This window comes from Sus scrofa, chromosome 8, assembly GCF_000003025.6.
Source record: "Sus scrofa isolate TJ Tabasco breed Duroc chromosome 8, Sscrofa11.1, whole genome shotgun sequence".
Taxonomy (NCBI): Eukaryota; Metazoa; Chordata; class Mammalia; order Artiodactyla; family Suidae; genus Sus; species Sus scrofa.
Genome location: NC_010450.4, coordinates 101,272,480 through 101,285,587, shown reverse-complemented (window position 1 = coordinate 101,285,587; position 13,108 = coordinate 101,272,480). Strand labels below are relative to the sequence as shown.

General features: G+C 37.5%; 2 protein-coding genes across 16 annotated transcripts in view; one reads left to right on the top strand and one right to left on the bottom strand.

Annotated features, from left to right (window-relative positions):
- Positions 1 to 6,711, top strand: part of FGF2 (fibroblast growth factor 2) — a 65,208-nt gene extending 58,497 nt beyond the window's left edge. Inside the window, exon 5 of the mRNA XM_021100546.1 lies at positions 1,039 to 6,711. Coding sequence (XP_020956205.1) covers positions 1,039 to 1,224 — 186 coding nt within the window. The 3' untranslated portion in view covers positions 1,225 to 6,711. The remainder of the gene's footprint in view (positions 1 to 1,038) is intronic.
- The window catches only part of NUDT6 (nudix hydrolase 6), a 61,606-nt gene that overhangs the window by 17,173 nt on the left and 31,325 nt on the right, over positions 1 to 13,108 (bottom strand). For 8 of the 15 annotated variants that reach the window (XR_002346431.1, XR_002346432.1, XR_002346433.1 and 5 more), the window contains exons 4-5: positions 6,084 to 6,138; positions 1,102 to 2,060 (exon numbers count right to left, since the gene is read on the bottom strand). Coding sequence is in view for 7 of the 15 variants with exons in the window: in XM_005666888.3 (XP_005666945.1) it covers positions 1,663 to 2,060; positions 6,084 to 6,138 (453 nt within the window). In the remaining 8 variants the exon portion in view is untranslated. Of the gene's footprint in view, positions 1 to 1,101; positions 2,061 to 6,083; positions 6,139 to 13,108 lie in introns of those variants that run through there. The other 7 variants (XM_005666886.3, XM_005666890.3, XM_003129210.4 and 4 more) reach the window with 5 other exon arrangements.

Below are 13,108 nucleotides of genomic sequence, written 5' to 3'. Positions count from 1 at the left end.
GTTGAATTGGAGCTGCAGCTGCTCTCCTACACCACAGCCACAGCCATGTGGGATCTAAGCCATGCCTGTGCTGAGCCACAATGGGAACTCCTCCTCTCTTTTCTTAAAGCCACTTGCTGACTTTCACCACAGTGGTCAATAAGTAACATTAGTACTACCCTGTGAAGTAGTTTATCTGAAATAATATTGACTGCCTAATGGACTCCATAACTTGGAGTAGCATTTCCAGGTCTGGCTATTTGTAAGGCTACCTATTTCCCCGACTCTGATAATAGTTCAATTAAAGTAAAATGGCAGAGTAGTTTCCCTGCCCACAAGAAAGAGACTGCCAAAAATCAATATGGTCTACACTGCTAACTACTTACTATCAGTGTTTTGAGAATGTAAACCATTTATAGTGTTCCAGTATAATTTTTTGACATTATATACATCAGCTATTTTTTTGTACAATAATGCCTTAGAATTAATGTCAGTTACTAGAAAACATTTGTTATAATTTGAGGAATTATTTCTGTTTCTGTGAGTAAAGTACTAAAATAAAGCCCATCTCCTTCTTTATGGGACGATTACCCCAGGTTATAATTCCAGCACTGTTTCACTGGACTGCAAAGAGATGGAGGGACCACACCTACTAGAAGCCACTGCTTTCGCTTTCCCCAGGTGCAGCGTGCTTCTTGTTACTGGATGAGTACCTCTTTGTGGGAACCATTGAGATCTACGTTCATGGGATGTTTCAAGTCTGAGCCAGCGTGGTTCCTATACCACCTGTGTGCTCTTGCTGCCTGATACCTGATCTGTCCATTGTGGAGCTGGAGAGTGGTCTTTGGGCTGTTCCTTTGAAGAGATGTGCTTCAAGTTGTCCCACTGCTGCTGTGTTCCTGTCCTGCGTCTTTCCGCAGAAATTAGATTTCAACAGATTTTAGCCTGAGTCATGCTAGTCTGATTGTCCTGCTAACCCAAAGCACTGTCCACTGTTGTTAATTATTTAATATGAAAAGTGTTACAACAACCACCACTAATTTTCCTTTTATTTTTCAGAAATGTGTTACAGACGAGTGTTTCTTTTTTGAACGACTGGAATCTAATAACTACAATACTTACCGGTCGAGGAAATACTCCAGTTGGTATGTGGCACTGAAACGAACGGGGCAGTATAAACTTGGACCCAAAACAGGACCTGGGCAGAAAGCTATACTTTTTCTTCCAATGTCTGCTAAGAGCTGATCTTAACGGCAGCATCTGATCTCATGTCACATGAAAGAAGAGGTTTATTTTAGAAACTTGTTAATGAAAGAAAAATATATACAGCTATCTGCTCAGTTTGGTAACTGGTCAGATAATCTTTTATCTAATAATAAAATATTTAACCATTGCCTTAGTAAATAACAAACAAAAATTCCTGGAAAATGTATATACTTCTGCTTTTTATATAGCATTTACCATTATCCAGTAAAGCTTACTTAGAGCTATAATCTTTTCATACATTTGAAGAGAGGCTTTTAAAATGTGCACACTTACAAACAAGTTTTCTTCATGAAAATCACAGGCATTAGAAAATTAACATCAGACATACAGTTAACCCAAATGTCTACTACTTATTATGGCAAACATTAATCTACGTGTACAATGTACTAACATTTTTTTAGACATGTTAGTATGAATTTAATCCATTCCTGTCACAGTTTTGTAATTGTCTGGCAGTTCCTTGTGATAGAGTTTATAGGACAAGCCTGTGTAAACTGCTGGAAGTTCTTCCATGGTCAGATCAATCTTGTCAAACCCTTCCTTGTACCCATAGAGCAGCAGCCGAGCAACCCTGCTAGTGATGGGAGTCGTATTTTCACTCTTGACCAGGTCACTGAGATCCATCCACTCACACCTTAAACATTCATGCTGGCAAAAATTTATGATGAATGAACGTGGCTTTAAGCGGCATATAATATACATATCTGACTTCCCAAAAGCTCCAGGATTGGTGTGCTGTTGCCGAATACTCAGGAGGGACATGAATTCTGACTTTATACCAGTCTCTTCAAAAACTTCTCGAACTGCTGTATCTCCTACATTAAAAAAATTATACAGACACTAATCAATAAGATCATCTTTTTGAAATTTAATCCAAGATTTTCAGATAAAGTAGCATTAGCTAAAGGTTCAAAAGCAAAACTCTACCTAAGAAATGAAGTTTTCAATGTAAATTCGTTGCCTTCTGGATATCCTGAAATATCAAAGTATTTTCTTACCACCATATAGCTAAGGCTGCTCTTTGTGTAGGCTTACCCATCTGTTTATTTTGGGAGTCACATATTTTTAAACTCTTCCTGCTGTATATCCCAAAAGGTGAAAACATACATTGTAATGTTGTAGTTAATATTCCTACATATTTTTTCATAATTATCCTGTTTCTGATCATCAAACCTGCCTAAATTTATACACATTAGCATTGAGGAAAAAGTGATACATTTGTCTTTATAAAGTGTGTAGAGCTAGAGACTCTACTGAACTATGAAAAGATGCAAATTTCCCCTGGTTCCTCCTGGGACTGTCAAGCCTCTGAAGTCAGAGCAGATTTCTTCTGAGTCATTTTGTTATGCTCTTCTAGTTATCCTGTTAATGGAACCCTAGCATGGTAATTTTTGGCATTTTCTTTTGTTTCTTGCAATTTCAAAGAACTTGGATTCATTTTCCTAGCACCAATATGCTATAATCATCTCATATGAAGTTTTCAAAAAGCTTGTTGGAATTTACAGAATTTTATAATATGACCAGGGTTTTCACATTTTACAAGGGTGATTTTTTTATTAATATGTAAACTTCTGGGACAGGATTTTTATTGCCATTAACTTATTTTTGTGGCTGCTTTTTCTAAATATCCAGATGAGCCTCCTAGGTGAGATTTCCCTAATTTTGTGTTGCTCTGTCATTGTCTCCCAAAGTGTTTATGAGAAGCCCTTTAAAAAGCTGCCTTCCTTGCCTATTTACAGAGAAGTTTCACAACTGCCACAGGTATAGATTTCTGTTCAACTACCCTTAAATGCCTCCACTTATTTGTCTGTCAAATTGTAAATTATATTTGCCTTCTCAGTAGCCCTCCTTGTGAGGTACAGGCAAGGAAAGTAAAGTGAAGGAAAAAGTCTCAATGTTTTTCTCATACAGAGTTCTGGAAATGTGCACAGGAAGAGAGGAAAGTGTTAAAATGTAAGACATTTGTTTGCCATTTTTGAATTACATGCTGACTTTCCTTGCCATAGAGTAAACATGGTTAGAAATTATATTTTTTAAACCAAAAAGATGAAAAAAGAATTTATGTGTTAAGGAAAACTTGCCTTAATAAGAAAAATAACATGGTTGTTATTAAACTTGTTAAAGATTGTGGCACTAGCCATAATTTTACATGATATTTGTTGATCGGACTTAAAAATTGTTTAAATGTTAATTTTTATTTTGAAACACTTTGAAAAATGACCATGGGATCTTGTTTAGCTTTTAGTGACACTAACCAAGAATTTGGCATTTAGTTTACCTGAGTCTTATTTGTATTTTATGGATGCACAGACCTGGCTAGTGAGCTAATCTGTCCTGCTCATTAGTCACCACAGTAGTTGATTCAAAATAAGTGTTACATGAGTAGTTTGATCAGTTTAATTTGAATCATGACATCGTTGACTTGACTAAAAGTTGAATGGGCAAATAAGTGCTTTTATATCTAAAGGAACCCCTTCTATCTCAAGATTGAAATCTCTTGACCAAGGATTTTACTATGAATTTAAAATTTTTATCTAAAGTGCTTTTTTCTTGTACCTTTCCTATTTTATGTACTGTAAGCTAAACTGAAATAACATTTACTGTTTTATAGGTTTGAAGAATATAGGAAAAACCAAAAGGGTTTTGTTTTTATTTTTGCTGGTTGAAAGATAATGTTTAAATAAGTCAATGAAATGGAGTTTATATTTGTTAATTCTATTTTGTAATATTTAATAATAGGATTAGGTTGAAATAAAATAAAATAATAGGAAAAACTGCAGAATGTGGGTTTTCCTGGTGTTCCCCTCTGACTTGGATATACTGATGAACTTTGGTCAGACCCCAACTGCTTTACAGTCCTTTAAAACTATGCAGGGAGATTCTCTTCCAGTCAGTGGAAATGAGATTTTTTTTGAGGAAGGCCGCTTTTGCATTTTTAACCTTGTAGATACCTTTGTATAGGGTATTATATTAGAGTCTGAGGATTGCATTATATTTTGTATATGCCCCCTTAATGTTTTTTAAAACATTATGGACAATAACACTTCATTTACCTAGTATTATCAAAGAATGAAGAATTCCAAACAAATGTGCTTCTCAGTCAACTAGTGTTTACTACTTAAGAGCCAATATGAATGTTTGCACATACTTCCCTAAAAACAGCCTAAAGAAAATAATTTAAATAATTCTTGGATGATTAGGCTTCATCATTAAGAATAATCTGTTATTGTACTGTGTTACAAAACAGAAATGCCCTTGTATAGACAGTCTTTCAGATCTCTGTCAGTTATCATTTCTAGCTGCTTTTAGGGTTTTATCATTTCTAAAGCAAAGCTCCAATTTTTATTACTCATAGGCAGTATAGATAATGCCAGTTGCTGTTTTTTTCTTAATTCCACATAGCTGAGGTGTGTATGTGACCTCTGAATAGGTGGGTTGTGACAACCACAGATTTTAAAAAAATGTAGTGAATTTCTTACTTATGTGGACTTGGAGGTTCTGGAGTACAATCAGACCTACAATTTATACTATTTGGCTTGGAAATGTGTTTCTTCCTTTATGTTTAAATATATCTGAAATTCAGAAGATCCATAAAAACACAAATGAAAACATCAATTCATTTGAGAAGGCAAGACTCGGAAGCAGAAGCTACATAAACCTTTTCCTATAAATTATTGTTTATATGGATTGGCTAAGGATATAAAACCTAAACTTAACTAGTTCAAATGACCTCATATCACATAAGGATAGTGTGAGATAATCAGATGTTCTAGAATAAATGGCCTTCTCTTTTAGCACTCCCACCACTACAAAATCCTCTCTTATTTCAACAGAAGACCTAGCAGACTCTGAGCAAAAGGTCAGTAAGTTTAAGTACCTAAAACCCAAAATTTGCTATGTATATATCTGAATGTAGTAAATTTACTTATAAGTTGTTAGGCGTTGGCTCTGTACTGTGTATAGGACATTTTAATCTGTGGAACATTAAAAGAAAAGTTGAGTATATATATATATTCAAAATTTTAAAAAATGATTTAGGAAATTGCCTTCATATAAATGATGGCTAAAGAGAAATAAGGGACATACACTTTGAGGAAAAAGTCAGAGAAATAATATTGGTATCAAATGAGTTACCTCTTGATTTATTATGGTGGGGACTGCATGCATCTGACCTTAAGGAATAGGTAGGAAAACTCAATTTCTATTCCTTCCTCTATTTCCTGTAAAATCGGTGACATAAGAAATTCTTAGCTTATTTTGTATTTCTCTGTCTTAAACAATGAGCTCAGTAAATCGTTTCAGAAAGTTATATCTAATTTGATACTTTTTCATGAGGCATTTTACTATAAAATACAGGCTTTCTGACTAGCCCAAATAAAATAGTAGATAAAATTTTCATAAAAAGAACAATGTCACCATTGCTCTGTAACTGACTTTATAAATAACACTTCTCAGTTCATTTAAATATTATTATTTATCAAAAATTTTCTCACAGTTTAATTACAGTAATTTTAGTTATATTCCAAATAACCTTTAATGATAAACTTGACAGATGTATATCCAAAGCTTTTCATTTTCAAACAAATTAATATAGAAGCAGTCCTAAGCAGAAAAACAGGTGTTATACTCCTAAGGGTATACCTTATATTAATGGGATAAGTTGTAATGTTATAAGGTTTGCCACTAATTTTATATCAGCCCTGAAGTAACTTCACTGAAATTTTCTGACTTAGTAGAAAAGTTGAAAATCCTATTCTCGGCTCTATAGCAAGAAAAGTAATAAACACATGAATTTCCTCAACATTTTCAAGCCAGTTAAAGATATGTAAGATACACACCAATATCTTCTCCAGGCTCCGACAGGCCTCCTGGAAATTTCCACATATTTTTCAACTGCAGAATAAAAATCAGAAAATACAGTTAATATAGCTTTTATTCATTAACACACAAACATGGAGATGCCACAAAATCTACTCAAAATTTGTCAAGTTGTTTGAGAATTTATTTTTTGGTACCTGCACCCCAATTTTTTCCAGCTTCCTTCCTCTCACTCCTTTTTTGGAGAAATTGGTGATTTGTGAAGTCTTTTCCCACCTTTTTCTTCAGGAAATATAAGTGGTTTTGTTTGGTTAATGGGTTAATGTGATAAATTCTGTATGAATAAAAACAGTAGGGAAAGGGGACATCTACTGAATTTGTATAGTTTAAAAAATCTTGCTGCTACTTTATTAAAAAAAATAGAGGAATCTTACTGATGCTGCTATAAGTAAATAGAAAATATAGTATAATTTTAATCATTAAAATATGCTATTTTTAATTTTCACACTTATTTTCTATATTGTGTGTCTAATCAGATATATTAACCTTAAGATTTCTCTTGTTCTCTGTGTTAAAGACCTTATGTAAAAATGTAATTGCTTTTCATGAGAAGTTGTGAATAAAACTGATACAGTTTTAAGTTTGTGACTTTTTGTATACCATTTCCTTTTTTGGTGGGAAGGGACAGTTGGGAAGATCTGATCTTGAAATGGGGATGAATATGGAAAAAGATGATTTAAAATAATTCTGGAATGGAATGGGACAATATTCTTATGGCTGCATGATTCTTTTTCTTGTTAAGAGTTCTGTTACATCAATCCATCACCATGATAAAAACTGAAGAATGACTGAGAAATTATGACATACTCATAAAGGTGCTGCAGCTTGGAGCCAGTATACCTCATACTATTTTTTCATTCATAAAACAAGTTTATGGACCTTTTACTGTTGTGCTTTGTGACCCACTCATTTCCTGGACAAGAGCTTCTTAAAGAATGTGTCATTTCCCAGCTATGCTAGGTTGGAGACCAGTGGCATGGTTCCCAGAGTTTCCACAGACTGTTGATTATGTGGGTACAGAATTCAGGCTTTCCGCCCTTCCGTGTCTGGCTCACACTTCAGATTAATTTTGAAGCATATTATGTTTTACTTTAATGTAGAAATATATCTCTCTACCTCTACATTAATGTACTGTCTTTGGGGTTGCATTTTGAAAATTTTCCAGAAGCTATGTTTCTCCAGATCTATGCAGTCTTTTGTCTGCTAGGATATTAAACTTCACCACCATAAATTCTATTTCTAACAAAAGAAATGTTATAATGGAGCAAACAAATGCTTCTCCAAAACAATAAAAATATTTACCTAGACTTGATTATAAGTGATTGGAAATTGTTGATTAAATCTGGAGATATGAATTTATTAGAGGGGGAAAAATGCTAGATATAAGGAAAAGCTCTCACAAACTTGATTTTATTTTATAAACTTAGGTAGGGAAAGATGAAGTACATTTTTTTATGCTGGGGAGTATTCTGTGATATTTTATGGCATCACTTAGATTTAAAGAGCTTATTTTAAAAAAGCTTCCCCCCCCACAAGCCTTGAGGTTACAGTTAATTCTAAGTGGAGAATGTCTAAGTTATGGGATTTGAAAAACCTGGTTAACGTTGTGATATGATGATCAATGGAGGGACAGGTATGTCTTCTCACTTTTTATATTAAAAAATACTCCCATTAGCTGGGTTTAGCAATATAAGTAATAGTAAAAATACTAGGCAATATATATTGAAATGTCCAGTATTTTCTAGATGCTCTGCTAAATGTTTTAGTAATTATACCCATTTAAACTTTATAGTAATCCCATGTGCAACTATTACTATTCCCATTTTAGATGTGATGAAAGCAAGGGCAAAAAGATTTAATAACTTGCCTAGAGTGACAAAGCTAGTGTGAACTCTAGGTTAAAATCCAGGCAATTTGATGCTAATCATCTAAGATACGTAAAAAATTAAGTTGCTATTTTCGTGCTAATCCTTTACTTGCTTTTTCATATACTTCTTGATCTTTTTGTTGCTTTTTCATATACTTCTTGATCTTTTCTTCAGATCGCACTGGAATATTCTATATAAACCCAACCAGAATCTGTATCTTAGTCTTACACCTCTCCAGGGTTGGTGAATTGGAACTAAAACTTAGTTTGGTATCAAACATCCTTCTATCTCACATTGCCTAGAATGTTATGATTAGCATGAGATTTATTACTTTGCTAATGATTATTACTCTAATATTTCTAGTACAGTGTTTCATAGGGAAAAATTACTGAGGAAGGGGTAAGGCTGAGTTTTGAATATTTAGCCTTTTTTTATCACTGTTTTCATCATTGTTCTCCCTTCCAATAAAAGACCAAACATCTCCATGCTTCCAGTGAAAATTCCATGATCCTTTTTCCCAATCATAAAAAAAAGAACTTTCCACTCTCTTCTAAAAGAAATATTCTGCTCAAAACATTCTCATGCCTCCTTGGTTGTTGGATGCTACCCTACATTCGCATATATGACCCCTCCCTACTTTGAGTTAGTAACATCATCTAGTTCCTGAAGCGTATCTGATTTTTAATACTACAAAAGGGAAATTACCCTTTTAAGTGATAAAAATGTGATTTTAAACCATATTTAGAGTAATTCTTTCATACTGTAGAATGGTGATTGTGATGACAAATTTTTCCTATACATTTGTCAATTATAAATCTAATGTCTGTGTGTGTGTGCCAGGACGTGCTTGTCGGGATGAAAGGAAAACAGAGTGAAGATTATATGCAGTGGTCCCATCGATCAGTGGAACCTCTCTCCTTCCTCACTGTTAGGAATTGCTAAGGACATTTTAACATAGCATTTTAGTTTTGAGTTTAACTGTGCATTTGCACATGGTGAGGGTTAAATGTTCCTCTGCCAGAAATACTTGACACTAAAGCCTGGGAGAAGTGAATCACTTAAAGGAGAAAAACTGGCTCGGATGTCTGAAAATAATGCCAATTTATTATTTACTGTTAGTAGCTATCACTTATGCTTAAATTCCACCTAACACCAAAATAATTACAGAAATTAAATATGGTTAACTGTCTCACTTATACTATTACGACACTGAGCTGTGCACTAATACTCAGTTTTCATATTTTATTGTTCCTTTACATATCTATTTATAACTTAAAGTCAAAACCGTTTAGTAGTAGTATCGCTTTTATTTACTCCATAAAGAAATCAGAGTCTTATATAATTGTTGAGGAGCATCTACAGAGTTAGAGTCCTCAGGCCTGGGGTGGGGCAGAGGTGTGAGAATGTGAGAATTTCTAAGAAGAGGATGCTATTACTGTCTCTGAGCTTTGGACTTGCCCTGTGTGCTCTGTCTAGTGATGCTGGAGCTGGGACTGCTAACCAATTTCTGCTTTGTCAGCTGACTCCCTTTTAGACTCCACCAACAGACTGCAAGGCTGGAAGAGGAAGAAGGGACCAGCTCCTCTTGTCTGCTTACTGTGGGCTTTCCATGTACTTCTGGTTCCCGTATTGCCTCAGTATGCTACTTCATTTTGGCAGCAGCAGTTCCTTCTCATAGCAACAGCCAAATCCAGTCTGCACTTTTCTAACATTTCCAACATAAGTTTCACTGTACTCCTCCCCAAAGACACCAGGCAGCAGATGGCTCATTTTCAGAGCTCTAGGTGCCAGGCTCTCTGAATTCTGAGACATCAGCAGCAGCTGAACAGCATTTATTGGAGATCTGATTAACTATGTGCAGTCACAAATGAAGGGGTGCACAACCTACCAGAAAGGCATAGAAATGACATTAAACTGAAGATATTTGAGATATGAGATGCAGAAAGAAGCCGTTTTTGAGATTCCCTTTATTTGATTAAAGGTAGAGCTGAGAATGAAGTTGCCAGAAATCCCTCCCGAGGGAGCTTCCAACCAGGAAGGAAACTAACCTTCAGCACCTGGTGAAAAACTGCATACACAAACTATCTGAAGCTGCTATACTTCCCCCCTCCCCCATACCTTCTATAATTACTCTTTATCTCCTTCACTTAATCATCTCCTTTTACTCCATCGTACCTATTTTTATTTCACACTTTTGTTCTAACTGCTTTTTTTAGGCCATCAAATATATACTTAGTATTACTGCTGGAATCTGAACTGAATGAATTGTTCACCTCAGTAAAAGACAGTAACATTTATACATGTATTTTAAAAAAGCAAAAAACTCTACCTCCTAAAAACAAACCCCATTCAAGTGACATGTTTTCCTATGCAACTTATGTATAGGCACTGCCACACAAAAGTGGGGAGTGGGCGTGGCCCACTGCTGCTGGGGGCTCTGCAACAGGCCCTGACACCCTGGGGAGCACCTGTGTGGGCTGCTGCCACTGCTGTTGCCGAAAAGGTCCCAGACCTACATTTGCCCTCGCTTGTGGCCCACAGCTACCACCTAAGGGGCTGTAACCAGGTGCCAACCACTGGTTGTTGCTGGGCGCTAGGAGGGGTTGCACAAGCCACTGCCATCTCTCTGTGCCTCATCCCTAACTGCTACCCAGCTTGAAATGCCCATATGAGCCACTACCACTACAGAAAATTCCAGGACAGGAACCAGGTGTGGCATCTGCACACCTACTACCAAGGGGATAATATCCATGAGCTGAGGAAAGAAATGACAGGCAGCCATACTAAAAACAGCCCTGCAACTTAGGAGGAAGAACTCTCCTTCCAACTGCACAAATCACATATTTACATCTCCACTGCCAGCCTTATAAATCCAGCGCTGGTGGAACATCCCAATGAATAATGAGTGCTCCCACACCTAAGATGGGTCTGGTTTTAGCAGCTGTGAGCTTTGTGGGCATGTATATACAAGGGTTGGACCAGGCCCAAGTCTGCACTGCCTCCATAAAGCCACAGGAGGCTCAGGGGCATGAATACTGCAGTCCTGAGTTCTGGCCTCAGTGGATCTGCACTGGTGACCTGGTGAAAACAATACCTGAGAGATACCAGGGCCAATTACAGACATATGGATGGTTAAGGTGGTGCCAAGAGCCATGCCAAGAACAGTATAATCTGTGATCACACACTGATGAAAAGGTGACACAAAAGAGCACACTCACAGGTGAACAGATCTAGAGGAGGAATGAATACTGAGTGGCTCCTCTCCTAATGGGAGTGCTGCAAACCTGCCTACCTCATACTGCAGATCAAAAACCACAGCTCAGAAACAGATCTGGGGGAGGGAGAGGATCAAGATGCCTGAGGAGTAAGACGTGGTGTTCACATTCTCCCCTGAACACATTAAAAAAAAAAAAATCTGCATGTAGAACAATTTGCACAGAACATTTACTGAATGCTGGCAGAAAAACTTAAATCTCCAAAAATGGCAAGAAACCATTTATTTTACCACATATCTGGGTAAAAGAAAATGAAAAAAAAAGAAAAAAAAATCAGAGTAGGACTAACACTTTTGAGAGGGAGCTATGAAAGAAGAAAGGAATCTGCATTCTGGCAGGCCACCTGAGATCAGCTAGGATGGAGGGACCTCAAACCCTCAGAGAAAAAAGTGCTGCAGCCATACTGAGGAGGGCAAAGCAGAGAGAGAGGGCCACATAGACCATCAGTACCACTGCCTGGGGGCTGAGACTCAGGTGCTGGAGGTCAGTTCTGGGAAGAGGACTATGGTTGGCTGCATGGAGACAGCTAGGGAGCAGTGCACTAAGGGGAGGGAGATAAGCACCACAGCTGAAGGAACCCAGCAGGAGGTCTGGGCCCTCAAGAGAAACAAGGTGCCACTGTTGGGGAGGGCAAGAGGAGGAGGGGTAGATCACCATAAGAATATTTTTCTCTGCACACACACAGACTCTCACAGGGCAGTGCTATGGGTGGCGAGGTACCCCTTGTGTGGGCTATGGGCAATGGGTCACAGGGGCTTCTTGGGCAGGTGGTCTATGGGCAGTGGTGACTTGTGTGCAGGCTAAGCACGATGAGGTGTCTCTTGCATGGTCTATAGGTGGCAGGGACAAACTCAGTCATCTCAGACTCCAGAGATGGGTGTGTTTCCCCACCACTAGGGGTCTGTGAACAGACACCACCCAGGGCCCCCACCTATCACTTTGGAGGTCGGCACAGAGAAGGGCACTGCAACTAAGCACCATCCATTTTGGCTCTCACTCCCCTGGGAATCCACATGCCCTGCCCTGCTGCTGCCAATGCCAAATGCTCTGGACACCACCTACACTGGCCTGAGGGTCACTGCCACTTCCCAGGGCCCTGCTACTAGAAGCAGCTTGTGCCACCTTCCTTGTGGGTCCTTGCTACTGCTAATGGCTTAGCAACCAGGCACTTGCTACTAGTCCTGCCCATTGCCTCCATCTCCCAGGAAACATGTGCAGCACCCTATCAAGGGGATAAGAGCCTGCACACACTAGGAAAGAGGACAGCAAACATCTGAAAAAGCAGCCTCATGCCAGAAATAAATAGTAAGCCTTACAAAATACCCAGGGGGCTCTGTTGCATATAAATAGCCCTCCAAGAATACAGCAGTTGTTTTCCCTAAACTCACAGAATAAGAAAAATATAAGCTAAATAAAGAAGCTCAGGAATCATTTGCAGTTCAAAGAATAGGAGAAATCCCATGAAGGAGCAAACAATGAAACAGACCTCTGCAGTCTAATAAGACACCGAGTTTAAAAAGGAGATGGTGAAAATACTGAAGGAGTTAAGAGAGGATATGAACAGTAAAATATATTACTTTAGAAAGGAACTAGAAAATATGTGGAGCCAAGAAAAATTAGGAAATTCATTTACAGAGTCACAAGCTGAGTTAAAGGCACTGAAGAGCAGAAAGGATAATGCAGAAGATTGAATTAGTGACTTGAAGGATAGAGAAATGGAAATCACCCAAACAGGACAGCAGACAGAAAACCAAATGAACAAACATAAAAGCAATACACGAGATCTATGGGAAAATATAAAGTGGGCCAATCTATGCATAATAGGGATTCCAGAAGGAGAAG